The 24458-nt window shown below is 40.0% G+C and overlaps 1 protein-coding gene across 13 annotated transcripts in view; it reads left to right on the forward strand.

Moving 5' to 3' along the window:
- Positions 1-24458, forward strand: part of LOC139756326 (uncharacterized) — a 164852-nt gene that overhangs the window by 4304 nt on the left and 136090 nt on the right. For 11 of the 13 annotated variants that reach the window (XM_071675644.1, XM_071675654.1, XM_071675648.1 and 8 more), the window contains exons 2-4: positions 14014-14400; positions 21036-21227; positions 24157-24403. In XM_071675644.1, coding sequence (XP_071531745.1) covers positions 14215-14400; positions 21036-21227; positions 24157-24403 — 625 coding nt within the window. In that variant the 5' untranslated portion in view covers positions 14014-14214. The remainder of the gene's footprint in view (positions 1-14013; positions 14401-21035; positions 21228-24156; positions 24404-24458) is intronic. The other 2 variants (XM_071675657.1, XM_071675645.1) reach the window with 1 other exon arrangement.

Here is a 24458-nt window from a genome sequence, read left to right on the forward strand (position 1 = left end):
TTCGCTCTGTCTTAGGCTGTCATTTGCTTGAATGGACAAGGGTCTTTGCCTCATGTTTCGCACTACTCTTGTGTAGTTGCACATTGGTTTGTCTCTAATAATATTATTGCGGCTCCATGTCTTGGGGACTCCTCGTCTGTAGTTGAAGGGTGAACAAAGATATCAAGGTATAACGCTTTCAGTCTATAGGACTTGTTCTCTCAGATTCGTGTCCATAGTAGTACGTCTGTCACAGGGGATCCATTTTCAAAGAAGTGTTGATAAGATTTCATTTCGCACTTTGGTTAGGCGTACCGAGCCTCTAAAGTGCCGAAACGGCTGGTAACCGCCAATTATGGTAAGTATTTACCAAGTGGTAACACATATTTTTGTTATCACATTTTTATACGATGACGTTTATTATGATGTCCATTATTTATGAAACCAATGTAAATATTCATTCTTATAGATGTGCCTTCAGGATACACACACACACACACACACACACACACACACACACACACACACACACACTCTAGGAGAACTGAGACAAACGGTCTTCTGGCAAATATCAAAAGTTTCAAATATATGAAAAAGGAAATTTAAAGCAAGCTTTTCTTATCCAACGTAATGCCAAAACTAGAATATGCTTCTCAAGTTAGTTATCTCAAAGAAGCACAAAGAACTAATGGAAAAGTTCCAGAGGAGGGCAACAAAGATGGTACCAGATTAAGAGAGCCAAGTTAGAGGGAAAGATTAAAGGCTTTGAATTTACCCACCTTGGAAGAGAAAAGATTGAGGTGACCTGATCGCAGCTTTTAAGATTTTAAAACATGGATGACGTGGACAATGAACAGTTCTTTAAGGGATTTAGTGATAGGACAACTAGAGGATATATTAAGCCAGAAACTTTTAAAAATCAGGCAAATAAGTACTGTTTTTAGTATACGAGTGGTAGGTGAATGAATTAGAATGACAGGACATAGGGAATGCGGTCAGCTTACACGAATTTAGGGTGTAATGATAGATAATATTAAGAGATAGCCCCTACAATAAAACCCTCCCCATACAGTAAGAATAGGTAATCAGTTAGATAATCACACAAACATATTAGATCAGTAAAGAAGAAAAATTTTGGTAACAATGGCTTTGAAGCATATGGATAAGGAAATACACAGCAATCAGTACTTATCTAACATAAGGCCAAAACTAGAATATGTTTCTTTAAGTTTGGTCATATCACTTCAAGAAGCACTAAGAGTTATGAAAGGTCGAGAGGCAACAAAGATGGGGACCAGAATTAAGGGTTCTTAGTTACAGGTAAAGGCTGATGGCTTAAAGTGTGCCCACCATGGAGGACAGGGGAGGGATGCCGTGATCACAACTTATGATTTTAAAACATCGATGACGTGAACAGTTCTTTGAGAGATGTTGGGATGGATACTAATCAAGACATGGGACCCAAGGTGTGTAAAACTCCCTCCCTATACAATATAACTGGGTGAATACACACAAGCCTCCGTGGTGAAGTGGTCATCGTTATTTACCATGAGTCAGAACGGGCCAGCCCGGAGTCTACCCCCGTATGGGTTCGAATTTTAGGCGTGACAGCTGGCCCACATCCAATTTAGGTGTTTAACCTACCCACGGGACTGGTCAGTAAATGGGTACTTGGCTTAGGCCGGTGTGTGTGCGTGCGCGCGCGCGCGCATAGGAGCAAAGACATGATTCATATATACAAGGATAAGAGACAGGGCAGCACGAGTTTAAAACCGCTCTCCCTGTAACACACAAATACTAATCACTCAAGAGATAAGGCCCCACTAGTGTTAAACACCCTGGCCGTGATTACACATTTGATAGATACACGCACTGTCCACTACTAACCTTGAGACGAAACGGTCTTGCCTGCAGTCATCCTACATGGCCTCGGACCTTGGGGATAGCCTTCGGCCCACAACCAACTCGGGTGTTCATCCTCCTCCCCTAAGGGTTGGTCGATAATTGGGTACCTGCCTTAGGTTGGGATGTCAGCGTGTAATTTCCTATTTATAGTTAAATCTTTGTTCTGTACGGGAAGGGAGTTTTACACTTAAAAGGCCCCATCTTTTATCCATGAACTTGATTGCATTTCTAATATTCGGTTGCAGACAGTTGGTTTCCTAAAGCATATGTGAAATCACCTGTTTGTACTGTACGGGGAGGGGGCTTTAAACTCGTGGGGCCCCCATCTTTTGAAGCATTCTCTATTATTTTATAACTTTTTAAAATTTACATACGCTGTCTTCAGTCAAACTATTCCATTCATCCAGCACTCTTTTACTATAAAAGTACTTTTTTTTTATTTTTAATCTCATGCCCTCTGCTTGTCCTATCCCAGCATCGAAGTGTTCACTGTCTACATCATCGGTGTTAAAACCTTAAGAAGTGTGTGTGTGTGTGTGTGTGTGTGTGAGTGTATTGGAATAAAGGCATGGTACTTATAAGCAACATTAAGAGACTGGGCAACGCGAGTGTAGAACTCTATCCAGGTAACATACATATAATAATCTCTTTCACACAAACAGATCGATGACGTGGACAGCGAATGAAGGAATAGATCAACCAAAGGACATAACATGAAATTAAGAAATAAACTTGTTAAAAGGGATGTCCGGAAGTACTCTTATAAGAGTGGTGGATGAATGGAAAAGAATGACTGAGGACATTGTTAATGTAGACACCATACACAAGTTTATGGAGTTGTATGATAGAGAATATCCAAGAAATGGGGCCCCACGAGTGTGAAACTAGATAATTATACACATATACACCCGACATGGGGCCTCGGGTGTGAAACTTTCCTCTCCGTACAGCACAAATACACACACACACACACACACACGATTAATGACCTTGAGTTAGCACAGGCCCACATGGATTCGAATCCTGGGCGCGGTAGTCGGCCCACATACAACTCAGGTGTTCATCCTCCCCCTGAAGCGATGGTCGAAACATAGGTCCCCGGCTTATGCTGGTATGTGTGTGTTTATGTACATACACAGACGTAAAGAGATGGTACGCACGTACAGGGTAAAGAGACGGTGCAGCTCAAGCGTAAAACTCTTTCCTTGGAACACAAATAGTAATCCCACACAAACACCCGCAGTGCCATTGTCAGGGTTGTGAACACCAGTGTGAAGGACCAGGGTTTGATTCCCAGACATGGCAACTTGCTCACAGGGAACCCAGCTGTTCATCTTCCCCTTTAGGGACGGTCGATAAATAGTTACCTGGCGTAAGTTGGGGGTGTGTATTCGTAAGGTTAAGACACGCTTCATAAACAAGATTAAGAGAGAGAACAGCACGCGTGTAAAGCTTTCCAGTTAACACACACAGGATGGTGTGCGTTTGTACATACACACACGTAGGAGTAAAGACATGGTACACATGTACAAGGTTAAGAGGCGGGGCAACACTCCACGTAACTCGCAGAGAGTAAACACACACAAACGCTTTCTAGAGCTGGAGTGTGTTTGTTTGTTTGCAATTACCTAATACCCGTAGGTAATAGACACACACACATACACACACATTCTAGCTCCAGTAACCTTTACGTAGAAACCTGTGAGTAGTCATGATGTTTACGTAAGATACTGATTTAGCAGTTTTTCTCTGTCATATCTTTATGGCTACGTATTGCGTTGAGCATTGTTTCATGTAGGTCGTAGGTCTGTTGTTTCATCTTGTCAATAGTGTTAATGTCATGGTGACAGGTTAGATGGGGGTGATCTGAACTGTATGACAGCCCGTGACATGACGTAATCTTATTAACAACCGTGGAGCTAAATAACGTGATTTTGATGACTGTGCCTATGGTTGTGACTTGTTGATGGAGATTTAGTGACAAGTCATGTGGTTATGGATGACATAGTTTGACGCAGCTTCAGTGTCTGACATCAGATTAGTGACATCTTTAGTGACCAGACTAGCTTCATCAAGTGGTAATGCCGAGCGGAAAGACAACACTGTTGGTTGTGACATGACCTTGATAGCATCTCAGACGGTCGAGACGTGACCTTACGACGGCTAAGATGGTGATAAAAAAGCCTAGATGACAAGTTTACGACCTTTTTTGAGTTATGTTCATGACTCGACCTTTATAATAACTTAGTGACCTAACCTTAATCGCATAGCTGGGGGTAATGATAGTTTAGCTGGTTGTAACATGATTTTGCTATTGCTTGACGTAGTGATGTCAGTTAATGACATCATTCTTATCACTGATGAGAGGTCAAGTGGTCATGACATGAATGACAGTTAGACTGGTTGTGACCTGACATTGACAAGTGGCGATGATGACATGACAGTAAGAGATATCAGGTGACAGTAATATGATCTTAACCAGATAAGGCTATGAATGTGATGAAAATACAGGTGAGGGTCAGGTGGTAGTGTGAGATGTAGGTCAGGTGGCAGCTTTGAGCTGTAGGTCAGGTGGAAGTTTGGGGGTGCCGGTCAGATGGTTGTATGAGATGCATATCCGGAGGAAGTGTGGGATGCAGGTCAAGTGATTGCGCGGTACAGCTTAGGTAGTAGTTAAGGGTGCAGGTCACGTGGTACTGTAGGGTGTAGGTCACCTGGTAGTGTGGGGTGCAGGTCATTGTGGTCGTTTGGATTGTATGTCTGTTAACATAAATTGCAGGACGAAGTATTGTTAGGTAAAGGTCAAATGGTGTGGGGTGCAGGTCAGGCGTTAGTCACTGTGATGGTTTGAAGTGCAGGTCAGGTGATGGCGTGGAAAGCAAGTCTTTTTGTCAGATGAGGTGCCATTTAGATGTAAGTGTTGAAGTGCAGGTCAGGTGGTTATGTGGAATGCAGGCCAAGTGGTATTGAAGAGTAAACTTCAGGTGAAAATTTGAAGTGCAGTTCAGTTACTGTGGGTTTTTGGTTGCATTAATGGGGATGCAAGTCGGGTGGTAGTGTGGGGTGCTCATCAGGTCGTACTTTAGGGTGCAAGGTGCAGTTCAGATGGTAGGGTTGTGTACAGGTCGGTTAGTAGGTGGTACTGTTCAAGTGCAGGTCAGGTAGAAATGTGGGCTGAAGGTTAGTTGGTTGTGTGGGGTGAAGTCAGATGGTATTGATGTGGGTGGTCAGGTGATATTGTGGGTTGCGAGTCAATCGGTAGCGTAGGTTGCAGGTTAGGTGGTAGTGACATGTAGGTCAGGTGGTATGTGGAGTGCAGGTTAGGTGATAGTGGTGTGTAGGTCAGTTGGTATGTGGGGTACAGGTTAGGTGGTAGTGATGTGTATGTCAGGTGTTATGTAGGGTGCAGGTTAGGTGATAGTGACATGTAGGTCAGGTAGTATGTGGGGTGCACGTTAGGTGTTAGTGGTGTAGGTTAGGTGGTGTGTGGGGTGCAGGTTAGGTGGTAGTGGTGTGTAGGTCAGATGGTATGTGGGGTGCAGGTTGGGTGTTAGTGACATGTAGGTCAGGTGGTATGCGGGGTGAAGGTTAGGTGGTAATGGTGTGTAGGTCAGATGGTATGTGGGGTACAGGTTAGGTGGTAGTGATGTGTAGGTCAGGTGGTATGTGGGATGTAGGTTAGGTGGTAGTGACATGTAGGTCAGGTGGTATGTGGGATACAGGTTAGGTGGTAGTGATGTGCAGGTCAGGAAGTATGTGGGGTACAGGTTAGTGGTAGTGATGTGTAGGTCAGGTGGTATGTAGGGTGCAGGTTAGGTGATACTGATGTGTAGGTCAGGTGGTATGTGGGGTACAGGTGAGTGGTAGTGATGTGTAGGTCAGGTGGGATGTAGGATGCAGGTCAGGTGGTATGTGGTGTACAGGTTAGGTAGTACTGATGTGTAGGTCAGGTGGAATGTAGGGTACAGGTTAGGTGGTAGTGATGTGTAGGTCAGGTGGAATGTGCGGTACAGGTTAGGTAGTAATGTATAGGTCAGGTGGTATGTGGGTGTGCAGGCAAATTGGCGGTGTGAGGTGCAGGCCAGAGTTAGGCGCAGTTCAAATCATGGGAGGTGCTAGTTAGACTGCTAAATGGTAGGTAGAGTAGTAAGTCAGATGGTATAGGGTACAGGTCAGGTGGCAGAAGCAGGCCAGATTGTAGTGTTGTGCAGGTCATGGGAGTACAGGTCACGGGTGTTGGTTTAAAGTTAAGTCAAACGAGGGTGAGGTGCAAGTCAATGATGAGACATCGAGGGTGTTAGCTTGCAGCTGGACGTATGATGCAGCGCCTTCTGGTGCGAGAAGGTTTATCAGTAAAGCACCGGACGCAGCGAGCGCCATTAGCCCATCATGGGAAACAGAACATCTTACAATGGTCTATTTAGTGGTAGGATATGGCTGTTGCATTCGTTACTTAAGCCTCAGTATTTAGCCATGAAATTCAGTCCCAATTCTCAGTATATTTAACGAAGAATACTTTTTTAATAGACACTAACAAACGCTTCTCGGTCTAAGCTTACTGCCTTGTTCTGTTCCCTCGTAATGAATAGTGGAGAACCCCTCAGTATTTCGTCAGCGTTTCCTTAACAAGGGGATGTGCCGCACCAGTGTTGCATACATTTATCTAAGAATTCACTGCTGCCTCTTTAGTAATGATGTGCTCCAGTCACCTACCGTCTCAACCCAAAATTATTTTAAACAATAAGAATTTACCCACCCACCAACAACGAAATCTGGAGAGAGAGAGAGAGAGAGAGAGAGAGAGAGAGAGAGAGAGAGAGAGAGAGAGAGAGAGAGAGAATGTATCAGGTAACGTAAGCGCGGACCATTCAGAGCAGGAAAATAGAATTAAGAATAACGAATTGGGTGATTTACGTAGTCGTCTTATTTGTGAAACAGACTGTGTGTGTGTGTGTGTGTGTGTGTGTGTGTGTGTGTGTGTGTTGACAACACCAGCAAGTAACATGTTGTGAGGCAGAAAGATAAAACTAACCTGGCTCAAGGAGGGAAACTTGACTGCCACTGAAGTGCTGCTGGCTCTGCGCCGCCGTCCTTGCGCTCCCAATACACGGATGGTAGTGCCTTCGTGCTCGGTGGCTGCTTGCTGCTCACTCCCTACCAGAGAGAGAGAGAGAAGAGAGAATACTTAGTACTTACGGCGAAAGCAGTACAAAAGGGCGGGTCAAGTGCGCAACGCTCACCGTAGAAAAATGTAGTTAGAAAGGAAGGGTCATGTGAATGAATGAACTGTTGTGAAGTTCTATGCGGGATGGAGAGATGGTATGAAATGTAAAGTTTGCGGCCAGAGATAGGGACACTTACAAGAACACATTCTTAAAGAGCTGAAACATTTATGGATAAGCCCAAAGACACCTCAGTTTTAATAAGATACCTAAAATTATTATTTTTTTCTACTTGCATGTAACCGATACATTTCCTGTGAAAGATTGTAACGTTATGCAGTGAACCGTCTTTGTAACAAATTAGGTACTAATAGCTAGCCACTGAGATCTGACAAAGAACCTTTGTGCCTTTCATAATCATTGTGCGTTACCGCTCTCAGGATGAGCATGGGTGAACATTAAAGTAACCGCTAATGGCGTCACAAATCAAAAGAAAGAAAAATGTTTGTGGACTGAGTGCCAGCGGTCCACGTGTGGGAGAGGCAAGACGGCATGCCTGGGTAAATGAGTGGAACTTAACAGCCTCTGAAGAGCTGGCTCACCGCGCAGCCGTCACTGACCTTCCTAATACTCAGGTGGATAGTAGTGGTAACCCCTAGTGGCATAAAAAAGGCGGTAAAATTAGGGATGGTCGGCAGTGAATCTATGGCTCCAGTTTTCCATTATAGCTTTTTATACTGATATTTTCCCTTGGTTCCGTGCATTGCAACAGCCTTATCATGGTATATTTCAATAAGCTTTGGTGTGTCTACGCGTATTTCTAAGTTGTGTCTTTGGCAACCATACCTGATCTCTCCAGCTTCTTAGGGTAAGAAGTCAGTTTTTTCAAATTGTGGGAGTGTCAGCATGTATATCTTTGGTGTGTCTCAATCTCTCTCTTTCTCTCTCTCTCGAGAGGATTTTTGTGTGGGATTAGAGTTAATGTGTTACTTAAGAGGATGCATCCATTAATGCAGCGCTCAAATGGACGGGTATAAGCATGAACACGGACAGAATAGCACGTGCTGACTCACGCGTGTGCATATGAATGCAATTTTACACACACACAGACACACGCGCACGTTATTTTTTTTATTTATAAATATATGTTTTAGAAATAAGGGAACGAGGAGAAGTGGGAGACCAAATCGGAGATGGAAGGATGAAGTGAAAAAGAATACTCAAAACAATACTCAAATAATAACATTAGTGCAATTGGGCAGGTCACCCAAACGACAAAACGCTTTAATTCCACGCATCCGCAAAATGGTGGTAGGCAAAAGAAGTCATAGCTGCCGAGTCGGCTGTGAATGTGATGTCAGTTATCTAGAGAGCTTTGGATTTAGTGACTGAAAAATTCAAAGTGAAATTACCTTATTTCAAGCGAAGAGGAAGTCTACCAGATCATTTTTTATGAATGGAATCTTCCAGATCATTTTTTTATGAATGGAATCTTCCAGATCATTTTTTTTGGATGGTTGTTCTGACAACCCAAGTGCATTGCTTAATGTTTCTTTTGGAGGTATTTTCCGTTGTTTGATTTCCACACCCGGGAATTTCATTGAAGAAGTTTTAAAAGCTTACAAGTCACTTGAAGCTTCAAAGTGAGTTTATACTTGTTTTATTTCCAAAAAAGTTGCTCATCAAAATATCGTCATTAGACATAGTGAACGATGGAGCTGTATGCCCCTGTTTGAATAAATGTTTCTAAACCGGGTGGCAAAAGCGAAACATGAATTTGCCAAAAATACTTTAAGGTAAGAATTTTTATTATATATTTCAGTTAGGGCCTAACTATACACCTGACAAGATTTAAACATTATTTAATACATAGCTTGAATCAAACACTAAAATACTAATCAAAGCATTAACTTACCGCTGATGAAATGGATTCCATACACTATAACGTCACTGTCAGGGCCAGGTTTAAAATCCTATCAATGGCCTCCAACCGCTCATCTCTCCTTTCGGGTTCTTTTGGTAGACGACTGAAATTCAAATTTGAACCCTAGTTTGCCGATTGGCATCTCCAACACCGACACAACTGTTCACCAAGTTGAAAAGCGTAACTAGAGAGAGATACTTACTGTGCAGAACAACGCTGAATGCCACGAATGAGGACACAAATTTAATCCAATTCCAGACGTGCGCCCTGCTCTTTGGGTTTTGCCCGCCAAACTTTCAGAAGAGTCACGTGACCAATATGACGTCACGACTCCCGATACTTACCTCTACACTAAATATTTGAGAAAGACCAAGAATATTGTATTATATAAAAGTTACAACCCGGAGATGTTACTTTATGGTGTATGAATTTAGTTTGTAGTGCAAAAATAGATAATGTAACTTTTCCATTCTCGAGCTGTGCGTCTGCGCTGCGGGACTCGTCTTACCGTATTGTTATTAAAATTATTATTATTATTATTATTATTATATATATATATATATATATATATATATATATATATATATATATATATATATATATATATATATATATTATGATTACGTGTTTTAAGGGTACGAGGAGGGCGTTCTCTAGTAGTAACAATAATTGTTTTAATTCGCCGTCGTAATTCTTTCTTTATTATGCTTCTTTAGGGAATTTGTGTATCTTAATTGAAACTGTATGGAAAACGATTTTATCCGCAGCATGAACTTTTCCGTATAGTGTATTTGGTCCTGTAGAATGTATATTACTCTTAGTGAAGGAGTTCGAAGGTTGAAGTCTCCACATTAAGTTCAAATAATCTCAGGAATAAGAAGCAGGTAGTTTTGAGCTCTGTATATGTGATTGATGACTTTGTTAAGAAGTGATTGAGGATTCTGGTTTAGACCACTGATCAAAAAAAAAAAAAAAAAATTCTGTTAAAATTGGAGCCAACGTCAGATCACGGCGGCCATATTGGAGGGACTAGCCGGGCATCGAAGGCTTTTGTCTTATCAATAATTTCAAGATTTTGCGAAAATTATCGGACAGTTTATTGTAGTTTTCATCAATGAAATATACTTACGCAATCCTTGGGTGGTTCGTTACTTTGATTTGATTCAAACCAGACACAAGTGATATAATTTACTACCTGGCAAGCGCCTTCCGCTGAACTACTGAACTATATGAGAAAAGTCATGCTTATATAAAGTGCCCTAATTAGTGAAAAGAAATTATGTGGAAAGCTAATAAGTTTCAAGAGAATGCTTGCAATTAGAAAGGCCGAATACAGTTGTAGGCCTTTATTAAAGGTAAGGGAAAACAACGGAATGCTGACATAAAACTAATAATGGTTATATACAGGTGTGTACTCATGACTTTTTCCTCATAAAACAATCACACAACATTCCGAGAAGTTAGGCACAAACGTAGTAAGACGGTCAGCTTGCAATTGCAATATCTTCAGCGCCTTCACTCACTTTTTATCCTTGATCATTGACATTCCTTTCCCGCGTGCTACAACCATATGCAAACGCACCGAGTCCCATTTTTTCCCCTTAGTATTCTACACGATTTCTTGGGTCCTTCAGTTTATCAAAAGTTGAGCTGGTCCCTTCAGTATGGCACCAAACTTAAACTGTGGGCTTCAAAATCTGACCGCATGAAGTATGTTGCACGATTTTTTTTTTTTTTTTATTAAGACCGGTGTAGTTATGCCTGCCTCGGTTCTGGATAAAGTGCGCAGTTAGTGGAAAAAAAAACATTTGTAAAAAGTGTTTTCCTCCACACCTGGGAGGTTTAATGAATAATGTTATTGGTAGGTGAATACGTTGTAATTTCACTCCATGTCTTTCTCTGAAATTACCACTACGCAAAACCTTGTTCTGAATGTATAAAGAATATATTTACGGACGTCAGCGTAACTGAAGCTTGCAGAATTTACGCAAACTTAGATCTTGGGGCGTATTATATTTTGAGACGTTCTTCATAGGATGCTGTGTTGTAGTGTTACGGGCACTCCGTTTTTTGGTGTCGACAGCTGGAGTAAGTTCGAGTGCTGAGCCATCAGTTCTCTATAGTGCATCATTTGTTAGACTTACAGCCAGGCCACACAAACTTTACCTTATATATATATATATATATATATATATATATATATATATATATATATATATATATATATATATATATCATTTCGTGGAGGGCACGATATATATATATATATATATATATATATATATATATATATATATATATATATATATATATATATATATATATATATCGTGCCCTCCACGAAATGCTATGTTTCCTCTCGGACGTATTGTTTTTATCGTGTATAAGTTATAGTGATTGGCTTGAATGTATACAGATAAGTCATGGACATTCTTAAGCTTAGATTTGTATTAGTCAAAAGAAGAGTAGCTCCTTGGGAAGACCAATTGCATCATGTACCACAGTTGATTTTTTTTCGGATATAGACCATAGTATTTTCACTTTCAGAGTATACATGTGTGTACGTCGATAGGAATGGTTAAACAACTGATGTTCACGTAAACGTCCTACTGTACTCCTACACAGGAATCGATAGCAAACATTTCTGGTCACGTATATCATTGACGTTAACATTTGAGTACCACACGCACTGGTCTCCACCATATGGATGTTATTGACAGTTTTATTCATCTTATCTCGTATAAGATGAAAAAAAATATGAGTTGCATTGAAATGGGATGATTATGTGTCCAGTTTACACAAAACGGAGTTTAAAGAAGTGGGCTTAATTCGGTAACATCTGGAGCCGATAATATTATAGCAAAGACCCAGGAAATCAGCTTATGCTTTTTTACACATTTAGCAGAATTTGACGCTTTAATGTCGTGTGGTTCTCTAGGTAATGTAGCAATCAATGGCTTTCGTAGACACAGGACTGTCAGTATTTATGGGAAACACACACACACACACACACACACACACACACACACACACACTGAAAATGTTACTGCATAATGGCTTTTCCAAGTCTACGTTATTACACAACCCTTGTTGACATATATCCCATATAAACACCCGCCCCATACATAACTCCCACCCGTATTTTCATCACTCGCCCTACATTGTTATTACTTGATGGGGAACTGTACTGGAAAGCGTTCCAGAACCTCGGCATTTACCCATATATATATATATATATATATATATATATATATATATATATATATATATATATATATATATATATTATACATATGAAAAAATAGGTGGTTGATTCAGGAAGTTTAAGCAGAAGGTAGTGTGTAAAGTGGTATATTGATAGTTGCCTGTGGTTTGTCTGATATGTATATGTATGCATTCCCCTGGTATGTTAAGGGTGTGTTTGTCAAGTGTCATTGTGGAGGTTTACAAACATTTAATCTTGGTATGAACTCCTATCTGAGCATCAATGCCACTTCTTACTATGCAGTAAATGCACTCGATTTTTATGCCTTCTTTTCTCAGCTCGTACCATCTCTTAACATTCATTTTTTCCCATTTATTTACAACCACCTTTATATCATTATGCAGCCAACATTAACACACCATCCAAACATGGTATTCATAACTACAACAGGTCATACTCCACCTCTGGCTTTCTCCCTGATATTAGCACCAGCCCCAAATTAACTCCCACTCTCCATCATTGCCTACCCTGCTTGACCAAATACACTTATGCCAACACCCATTCATGCAGTAAAACTCACCATCCATCATTATTCACCTTTCATCAGCACGTGCTCTTTATCAGCTGCCCAGCGCACATCATGTGCTCTCTTTATCAGCAGCCACCATACATCAGAATTCTCCTTTCATTAATGTTTAACTGTGCATTGGAACACTCCTGCATTATCTCCAGGCCCACCGTATATTGGCACTTACTCATCTTTTATAATTGCTGTACATCACCACCTTTCTGTGTACCAGTGTGTATTCAAGCGTCAACATTTGCACACTTTCAGCACACATTAGCATCCACTGCCCATCTCAGAATATACTGTACCCTTACCTCATCATCATCAATTCATCCCAGTGTTGACACTCATCCTAATATCAGCACCTGCCCATCCTTCATCACATACTTTATATTAGAACTTATCCTATATCAGCCTGCACCAGCATCAACACACTTTACATGCATCTTTCAGTGATTTAAGTCCTCATTTACACCACAGCTTGTGTTTTATATACACACCTCTTTACACTTGTACTCAACCCAGCTTGAGCAGCCACCCTGCAGCAGCATCATTCTGCATAAGCATCCCCTCTACATTAATCCCTAATTTTGCGTGTGTGTGGGGGGAACCTCATCACGCACTTACCCAGTATCATCCTGTGAACCATCATTAACATCCACATATCCTTCATCTACACTTGTCTGCCTGCATAGGCTAGTACATATTATATATTCATCTCGCTTAAACAACTAACATTCTAAGTACCTACTTCAGAAATGCCTAACCCCTTAGCTACCTGAGCACCCATCCCATCTGTTAACACTTTGTTTTTGTATCAGTATCCAGTCATCATCATCAACCATAAACTTAGCACATACACTGTACAATAAGCAAAAAACTTCTGTTTATCAGTACTCACCACTCATTGTCATTGGTTTTTGATCAACACATGCTGTCTACATTAACAACCCCCGGTTGCTAGTGCACATCTTCTACATCAGAACCAGCTCATGTACAGCAAAATCAAACTGCAACACCACCATCATCACTGGCCCATTCACCATCAGCTTCCACCTTTTATCTTGCAAAACAGACATCATTAAACATTCTTCAGATACTATTGGAGTGTATTTTTGTGTTTATGGATGCATATTCATAACTCATGTATTTTGTAGAATGTACCTGAGGTTATCAAAGACAGTCCAGTAACTCGGCTCTCTTTTTTTTTTTATGTATACTGTATGTACTAGATATTAGGAAGTTTGATTTTATGTACTTATATTGACAGGTGTGTGGGTGGTGGTGCCAAGTAGGCAGCGTCCCAGCAGCAGGACGGGCGGCCCGGGAGCAGCTGGTGGCAGTAGGTGGAGCAGCAGCAGCAGGGGGAGGTGGAGGGGAGGGGGAGGAGGAGGGGAGACAGATGAAGGTGGTGGCGGCCCACTTACAAGCAGCTACAACACAACACTGTGGCCGCTTAAACTAGGACATCATGGGGTCAGAACAGCACTATTCACTTCGGTGGAACGACTACACAGTCAAGATTGTTACGGCGTTCCAGTCTCTACGGGACGAGGAGGATTTTGTTGATGTTACTGTTGCCTGTGATGGTCATTCCTACTCAGCCCACAAAATGGTGCTTTCTGCGTGCTCTCCATATTTTCGGGCTCTACTCAGGGTACGTACTCAAGTGGTTGAGTCAGCGATATTTTTTCTTTAACCCTTTTGCTGCATAGTTGAATTTCAGGCTGGTTTCTAAAGTTTTAGTAAACCAACAAAAGAATGAAATAAACAATTTCTGTTGTGTTTTCAATTCTAAGATGCGGTATATTTTCTAGATCTGGCGCTAAAATTCCTTAAAGTCCATACTAGATGGAGAAAAATTATGTTCTTCATCAAATTACATAGAAAATTTGAGCAAGTTGTTCTTCCATAAGTGGTGCTCAAATTCACTAGGCAAAAATTATTTTTCCTTAGGAAAACTGATTTCATTATCTGTCTATATCACTGATGCCCATGGCAATAGATTCACCATAACTGGTCAACTCTATTACTGCTTCTTAGCCCTTAGTTTCCTACTCTTAACAGGTCACTGGCAGAGGGAAATTCTAATGCAGTGTATCCTAATATCCCTACTGATTACTTCTACCTAATGTTCCTGCCAACTAAATCTACCTAATGCCTCTGCCTAATGTTCCTACCTACTACTTTGGTCTATTGCTCCTACAATTTTGCCAAAAGGCAGGGAAAGTGTACAGCGCTTACCTCAGGAAAATCTAGCTGCGAATAATGAATTGTGTGAGTAAGTGTTTAGTGTCATGTGACAAGGAGAGCTCATGTTTGTAGACAGAATGCCAGCAGTCCACATGTGGGTGAGGCAGAGAAAAAAAGACCTGCTTGGGACAGAGGAGCACATCTTGACAACCTCTGAATTGCTGGCTCCCTATGCAGCTGTCAATAACCCTTCTGATGATGAGGCGGGTAATATACCTCTCTGTTTGATGGCTGCTTACAAACTACTACCTACATTGGGATTTCAGTAGTATTATGTATTACATGTAGTATCACCATCTATATAAGAAGTGAAATTCTTTTGAAAAATATAAAGTTATTTTGCTCTGGTTTTTATCTTTTAGTTTCTATGTCAGTGTGAATTATGATAATGACAGTGCAGAATACGTTGTTATATACATTATGAATTATTGACAATTAAATTTCATGAAAACCATTGCTCTTATCTTAAATGTAAACACTGTTATTATATATACATTTCAAGTCTTTCACATTAGGCAACTGCTGTCTGAATGTAGAAGGTTTTGGTTATGGACATTCTCAGTTATATGCTGTTTGTGTACAGGATCTGTTTTAACAGAGCTAGTTGATGGAAGTGAGTCTGTTCTTTACATCTCATCACTCAGTTGTATCAGTACCTCTGCCAAAATTCCTTCAGTTTCTGCATCAGTTACAGCCATCTTCCTCTTGCTACTCATGATTGTTATGGGGAAAATAAAAGTGGCTCAGAAATCATAACCATTAACATAAAACAGCTCATCTCATAACTTCTGCCATATACCAACGTCAGAGGGAAAATGGAGTGTAATAGTTACATAGTAATTAATAGACAGTTGATGAGAAAATCAGATATTTCACAATCAAAACATAAGAATTAAATGACACAAGAGTTAGATAGCTATTTCACGAACAAAACAAAAGAATTAAATGACACAAGAGTTAGGTAGCTACTCACTCACTGCATAATCTGTTGAGTGCAAACACTCACAACATGCTGTGCTGCATACAGATGGCAGCCCTCCAAAACTTCTGGCTTATGCAAGTAAGTAAGAGGATATAAAACATACTTATGAATATCACGGGAAATATAACAAATGTAATTTGCCAAAAAATCAGAATCATAGGTCAAGCATCGTGTATGGACTCTCAGTGAATTAACTTGAGTGCTTATCCTAGAGACACCAACATATGTAGGCATTTTATCAGTTTAATGCAAAAGCTCAGATGTATCTTGGTACAGGTACACCAGTTTTCCGGCACTCTTGGTTCTAAAGCCTTACAGGATTAACCATTTTGCCGGACCAACCGTGGTCCATAATAATAATTCATCAACACACCTCTAACCCGCTAATTATACATCTCTCATGTGTCTAAAGTATACCATGGACTGCTAGAAATTTAAACAAATATTAAGTGTTTGAGTACCCTAAGATGGTAAGTCTCCTTAGATTGTTTGAATCCTGTAGGGTCTTCTTTGTCTTCTGTTAGTGTTTTCCTAGGTGTGCATCACCAGAATAATGCAGTTTCGTCTGCATCACACACCTGCCCATGACTGAGGTGCTCGTCAGCTACGAGTTTTGCAAATTCATCCACGTACTCGGCAGCTCCTTCGTGGTTTGCAGACAGCTTTTCTCCGCACACTTTATTCATGGAAATTCCATGAGGGTTCTTGAATCTTTGAAGCCATCATTCACTATAGTCTCGCTCATGATGTAATTTAGGTTCTTCATGGAACAACGTAACCTGGTCCATTATCATGCTACCTGGCAAGTCCACTCCATTACTCCGATGCTGTTGAAACCATTCCATCATCACTGGATCGTGCTTAGTACTCTTACCATCTTTCATAGTTTTTCAGATCGTCATTTGCTTCTTGGAATCGCTGTCTGCATAGAATTTCAATATTTTCTCCTTTTGTTTCTTTATATCATAAAGAGTTGATGAACCAATACTGTAAATGTCACACAGCTTACGCACCAAAACACCACAGTCCATTTTTTTCAACAGTTCTACTTTATCTTGGATCGATATGGACTGGTGTTTACGTTTGACACCACGACTGACACTCTAATATGTCTGAGAAGCCACAGTTAGAGTTAGATTTAAGCAAAATAAGCTAAGAAACTTACAGAATTGCTGTATCACCACCAACAAGTGCAGTGTAAAGAATGTAAATAAGTGCGCCCTACACACAATGCCTTCTGTGGCTTCCCAGTAAACTAGTCTGGTGGCCGTGGTAATTTCAAGTTCCCTCACGTAATTTTGTCCAGACTATAGGAGGTGCCGAACCATCAGTTGCTGGAAATTTGGTGGTGTACCTTTATATCTGAGGATAGGTACTTTAAAACTGAATATATGTAAGGTAAATGATATTTATTGATAAGTCGAAAAAACAGTCCTCCAGACATGGAGAATAAGAGAACAGCTGACCACAAGGTTGGTCAGTATGGCATTTGTATACAAATGTTGAGTATGGTGTTATAGATGACAGCAAACAGGGTGTGGCGGACTTTATTTTTGACATAGGGATGTTCCCAATAGTCACGGTAGAGGAAAAAGTTTTTTGGAAGCCATGTGATAAATCTGTTTGTATTAGTGGGAATAAATGGGATAATGTATATACCCAATTGATGCAGCAAAAGGGTTAATTACCTATATTTTATGTCTTGCATCCCAGAGAGAGGATGACAGAACTAAGTTATCTTCATCTGTTCATCCTTTGATTTGTCCTTATCTTAATAGCTGCTTAGTAAAGATGACTTGATTTTTTCCATGTTTTGCAAAAGCTTGCTGTATTATGGCAACATAGTACACATCATGGTACTTGTATTCTAATTCAGATGACGAGTAGAATTTCCATATTACGTAGTCATCATTGACATACCACTTGCAAAGGTTATTGGAAGTTCCTGCGTATCATAGGCTTCTTTGGCTTTTTATGGCAGATGCTCCCCAGTAAGACAGGTAGCTCATTCTATCAAGCATCAGACATATGATCATGGATGTTTTTCAGTAAAGTTAGTTCATCATGTCACTCTTTAGACATATTATGATCACAGTAGAAATTCATCCCTGTCTGTCTGTGGACATGCCACTGAAGTTGCCAGCTGGTTGCTAAGAGTGATATATTTTTGGAAACTTATTAATGAATGGAAAGTTTGTGTCAGCAGTGTGAGAGGTATGAAGTGGAAAATGGCAGGGATGAGTAGTTATGTCTGTAAACACATGGAAGAAGTTCCCAGATGCACATTGACTGAGGTCCATACTTATTTGCCAATAATTCACTCATTTTCTTGGCTAGATAGAAACTGCTGGTTGCTAGGATGATAGTTTTGGGAAAATATGTTATTTATGAGTGGGGAGGTTGGGTCAGCAATATGGGAGGCATGAAGAGGAAAGTGGTTGGTATGTGTAGTTATATCACTGAATAGTGTCATTCTGCTGGTCGCTGATATTGTTGTGGGAGGAACTACTCTATGTAATACCTTCTCAGTCTAATGTTTTGTGCATGTCAGTGCCTTCTCAAATCACCACTCTCCATACAGCTTATCAGATAGAATCAATGAACTTATGCTCTTGTAACTTGAACATTCTTTTTTGTTCTTGTTTTTATATAGTTGCACTATACAGGCATTCTGCCAGTCCTTAGTCACCTCACTTTGGAGCTGTTCACACTTGGGAATCATAACAAACCAGTCAGCAACACTTGTCACACCCTTTCTTGTTAGATTCAGCTGCATTCCCAACCCTTTCCAGCCACTTTCCCCACTCATCATCTTATGTAAGGCATTTAGCACTACTACTCTTTTCACCACACTAATTGCCATGACTCTCACTTTGCATACCTTCATGCCCCTAACACAGTGTTTCTGCTACCCTGTCATCTAACACATTTAGCAGTCCTTCAAAATGGTCTCTGTATCATCTTCACCTCTTTCTTGCTCTTTTTACTAATGTTCCCTTTTGCTCTCTTCTCAAACTGTTACCCTCCTTTGAAAACATTTTCTTTCCTCTCTTGAAGTATTCTGATATTTTCCCAGTCCAGTTCTCATTTTCCCTCTCAACCCTTTCATCTTTTGACCTTCTGCTGTTTCTGCTTGTACATCTCCCAGTTACTCACACACCTTCCTTGCAGATAATGTACATACACCTTTTATCCTTTTCACAAACAACTTAGCCTCCTCATCTTATCATTCACTACTCTTTCTCACACGCTTGCATCCTACTCTCCACAGAATGCATTCTTTTCTTGTACATGTGAGCACTGTTTCCAGAAATATTTCCCATTCTTCACTCATTCCCCTAGTTTTATTTACTCCTCTTTCTGCCATTCTTCACCCAATCTCTTTTGGTATTTTCTCACACAAGTTCTTTTCCAAGCTTACTCACTTTCACCACCTTTTCACTCGTATAGTTTCCTATTTTCCGAAAGCCTCTTCAAACTTTCAGCCTCATATCCACTAAAAATTGTTCAGACAACCCACTAGATGCCCCTTTTAGCACATTTCATTCAATTGAATTCCTTTTAGCATGTTTATCAGTTAGGACATAATCCAGTTAAGCCTATGCACCATTAACCCCACTCACCCACATATACTTATTAGTATCCTTCTTTTTAAACTGGGTATTCCCTATCACCAGGTCATTTTATGCTCACAACACATGGTGTTCACCATTTTCATGCACAATGTGTACCCCATGCCCCCCAATTATGCCTTCATCTGCCACATCGCCCTCTTTTGCATTCAAATCACCCATCACTGTTTTCAATTTCTCACTTCCATATTGCTGTTGCACTCTCTTAGCTCATACCAAAACATTCATTTCTCTTCCTTGCTCGTCTTTCTACTAGGTGAGTAAGCATAAACAATCACCAATCTCTCGTAATCCACTTTCATTTTCACCAGCATCAGTATGGGGCTCACTTTGTTATATTCCTTCACACATTCCCACATTCCTCCTTTGATAGAAATCACATCTGCTCCTTTGCTCTTCCCCTAGCACGAACCCTAAACCATTCCTCCCACTTCTTCTTTAGCTTGTGTCACTTACGACCAGAATATCCAGGTTCCTCTCTGAACATGCTATCTGTCTATCCCATTTTCTCATCTTGGTTACATCCACACACAATCAAACACCTAAACCTGAGTATCATAGTAGGTTAAGAATTGTTCACTTGGCTCCTCCTTCTGTTTCATCTTTTAGAAATGAAATTACAGACTTAATTATAGATTTCCCTTGGTTCTAGGGATTTCTCCTTCAGGAGAGACATGGTCTAGTTTACTCCTATCTACCACTGAAGATACTTGTTTACCTTTTGGATGTAGTCTGTTACTGCTTTTTTCCTTTTTTCATTCCTACCTCCTTCACATAAGGATAGTGTTATGCTCATGCTACAAACTGCAAATGAGAGAACAGAAGATTTTGAAATTTGAAAGACCTCTTCTCTCTGAGGTGGTGTCTTGAAGCATGTTTTTAGTTCCTTTACCCTGCTGAGTCTTCCTCTTACCCTTTTTTGAAAAATCTATCTGTATCAGCTGTGACTGCTTATGGGTTGACGCCCATGACTTTTGATGAATGAACTTTCTGTGGCCAAAAGGGTTGGTGATGTCATCTCTGGGATAGTCTCTGGTTGGCCAAGGGCCACCCCAAAATGAGCAAGCACCTACTGTCAAGCTGAGAGGATAGTGATGAGTGAAGCAAATTATACCCCACCAGGCAGAGAGAGGGTTACAAGGTCGTAACCCTGATCTTCATAGAAAATAATTTACATGCTCATGTGGCATTGCTGTGGACAAGAAAGGTTTATGAAAATACTAAATGTACATTCATGTACTTTTATATTTTGATTCCTTCTACAGTGCTGGATTGCTGGCTTAATTTAGATTGAAACACTGCATTATGTATTGTCATGAACAATATTTTTAAAGCATTTTTTGTTTTAGGGATATGTTGCATTGCGCTTTTAATTGCTATTCATTAAGACTTCACTTATGAGCAAGTTGTTATATTTTTCTTTAGGCCAACCCGTGCCAGCACCCCATTGTTATCCTGAAAGATGTGGGTCATGTAGAATTGGAGAGACTCTTAGAATTTATGTACAATGGTGAAGTGAGCATAGCACAAGATCAGCTGGCAGCCTTTTTGAAGACTGCGGAAAACCTCAAGATTCGTGGTCTTGCTGGCTCATCTGATGAAATGGATCAGGTTGGGGTGAGTCATCATTATTGTTCAGAAATAGTACATTTTTAAGTTTGGGTAATAGTTTTAAATATATATATGTATTATTATGTTTAGGATATCAGAAGTAGCTGTTGAATGAATCACTTTTAAGATACTTCAGATTGTATGTAAAGTGCCTTTTATTATATTCCTCAGACTGAAGGATATTGCATGTTCCTGTACATACAAAAGACGTTCAGTAATTTGACTTCTAGACTTAAGATTATTCCAATGGATTATCATGATTTGTCCAGATATGATATTAGTTGATTGTCAAAGACTTTATCTAAGAAATGGACCTCAAGTATGAATTGTACACACTTTAGTGAGTTGACCACCAAGAAATGCTGCACTTAAGGCTTTTGTTTACATTGTCAGAGGTCTTCTATGTATTCCTGAGTGGCTGTTCTTGTTAGTATTGGACTTTGTTGAAAAAATGAGCAAAGTCAACCAAAAATAATGCTGTTATGTCAAGAGTTTGTTAGGAAGCAGTGCAATAAATGTAAGCATGTGGTGCTGAACTATTATGGAAAATAATAAAGTTATAAAATGCAGGATAGATGACGAGCCTTAGGCTAGACTATATTGTGAGTTTGACATAGGTAAGATATTGCTAGTGGAGGCAGCTTTTTAAGACACCTGCATTACATAATTGAAAAAGGAATTTCATCATTTTTGGTGAGGGTACAGTCTCTACAATACAATTTTACAAAATTGATTTAGATTTTTTCAAAATAGCTCTTTTGATATCTCTTCAATGCTTTGCAGTATTGTTAATTGTATAGGGAGTGTAGCCGTACATGTAGGGCTTATGGTATGGGTTTGTAGCCATGCTTGTACTGGTTGCCTCCATTTGCCCTTGCTTGCATTGAAAAACTCATTTCATCTGTATGTAAAGATGCCTTATGTCAAGCATTTATTATTTTGGGGCTTCCTTCTAGAGGCATTCAATTTGCAGATATAAGAATGAAATCTTGAAAATGCTTTGTGAAGGCACGCAAACCCTATACTGTACCACATGATCCACCTGAGGACCTGTTTTGATAAGGATATGAATTATCCTTATTGTTTTTGTACTGTAGTTTTTTACTACAGTACAGTTTTTTATCCCTCTTCGGTATTCTGATACTTAGATTATTGGTGTACCTAGATTAAACTAGGTGTTTATGGGCATTTTACTTTTTATGTTAATTAGATTGTAAAATTTTACTACAGTACAGTTTTGTAAGCCTCTGTCCTTTATTCTGATACTTGAATTATGGTGTACCTAAATTAGACTGGGTGTTTTTGGGCTTTTTTTTTTTTTTTTTTTGTAAAGTAGACTAAGAAATCTCCTCCAGGAATGTAACCCCCAATTATCCCCTTGAATCCTATGTTAAATGTGATCAGCTATCCAATATTTCTAAATTGTAATTTTTAGAAACACAGCATCAACATCAACTGTATACCAGATTTATAATGATAATGATTGAACAGATGTTGGACTGACACTTGCCAGGAAAAGTTCTGTACATATCTATAATCCATTGGTGGTGGCAGAGGAGAGTCAAAGGTGGTTGAATGAGGAAAAATCAACAGATGTGACAAAAGAAAGTTGTGACAGTAAGTGCAATTAGAATGAGAGAGCTGGACCTATGAAGAGGATGAGCAAATAAATGCTGATGTAGAAGACCTGTGTTTGAAGTAGTAGGAATTAGGGGTAAGGGGAAACTGAGGACATGGAAGGATGATGTGAAGAAAGCATAGAGGTATTAGTGCTGAAACTTTCAGAAGGGCATGATTCATAAATTGAATTGGACTGATGTAGTACATGGCAGGAACACACAACACAATGTAATTATCTTGAATGAAGGCCTATAAAGCATTCAGACTAAACCATGGAATAGTCAGCTAGGCTTTGGTTGAGAATAGTAGGCTCTGGTTTTGGTTTTATGTACATGCAGTTGTTAGAGTGGATGTGTGCAAATGGGGCCATTGCTCACTTGTTCCTAATGTTACCTCATTATTATGGGAAAGGCAGCCAAGTAGAAAAAAGAATACGTCAAATGTGGATTTTGAATTGGAGGTGGATGGATTTTCCTTGTTCTGAGTGGACTTTGTGGATGTTGTATTTGTAGAAAGAATATCTAGTTAGAAGAGTTCAAGTGAGATTTAGGACTGAAGAAGAAGATCAGTAGGTAATGCAGCAAACATTGTGTCTTGAAAGAAAGGATGTAAAATGTTGAGAAAATATTGACTTGGGATTTGGTATTACATAAAACCATGGTAAAGAATATCTATAGTGAGAAGTATGTGTTTGAATCTTATTCAGGATTAAAAAATGTGGTTTATTAAGACTCATTGTATTTAGCTCCAGTGCTGCTTAGCCTTTAGTGCCTCACCCTTAACAGGCCACTGGCAGAGGTTAACTCTCGCATAGTATGTGCAGAGGCTTCATACTAATGCTCCTATCAACTACTTCTACCTAAAGTGTCTACCTAATTTTCCAACCTACTTTCTCTACCTAATGATCTTACCTACTATTTCTACCCAATGCTTCTGGCTAACTTTCTATCCTCTGCTTCTTTACTCCTGCAATGCACATAGTGCTCACTGTAGAAAAATCTAGGTATGAAGGATGAATTATGTGAGTTAAGTGTTGTTAATTGTTTTGTGTGACAAGGAGAGATTGTTTGTTTATGGACGGATTGCCAGCAGTCATATGGGTCAGGCAGAAGAAAAATAACAGCTACCTGGTCGAAGGAGTGCAACTTTACAACCACTGAAGTGTTGGCTCACTATGCAGTCATCACTAACCCTCCTATTACCAAGGCAGGTAGGACTGGTAATATACCTCCCTAGTTGGTGGTTGTCTACCAGCTATTACCTACTGAGTTTATTTACCCTTTTTTTTTAACTACATATTTTTTTTAATTCGCAGCAGTTGCACAGACCGGATGTGTCATACAGTTATAGCAGTGGCTCTGCAGTAGGAGGGGTGACGTCAGGCCGGAGTAGCCCCTCTGCTGGTTATGCCCCAAGCCAAGGATCCAAGGATGACGACATTGTGGGTGATGGTAGTGGAGGCTATCACACTAGACCAGAGTCTCCCCCTAGCAAAAGACGGAAACGAACAAGTGCCCCTGCTGCTGGCCATGCTGACTCCAACACTGCTAGTCACACCACAGGTACTGAAGTAGGATCTACTTATGTTGCTCCTTAAACTTTGACAAGGAGAAACTT

The sequence above is a fragment of the Panulirus ornatus genome, chromosome 21 (assembly GCF_036320965.1).
Source record: "Panulirus ornatus isolate Po-2019 chromosome 21, ASM3632096v1, whole genome shotgun sequence".
NCBI lineage: Eukaryota > Metazoa > Arthropoda > Malacostraca > Decapoda > Palinuridae > Panulirus > Panulirus ornatus.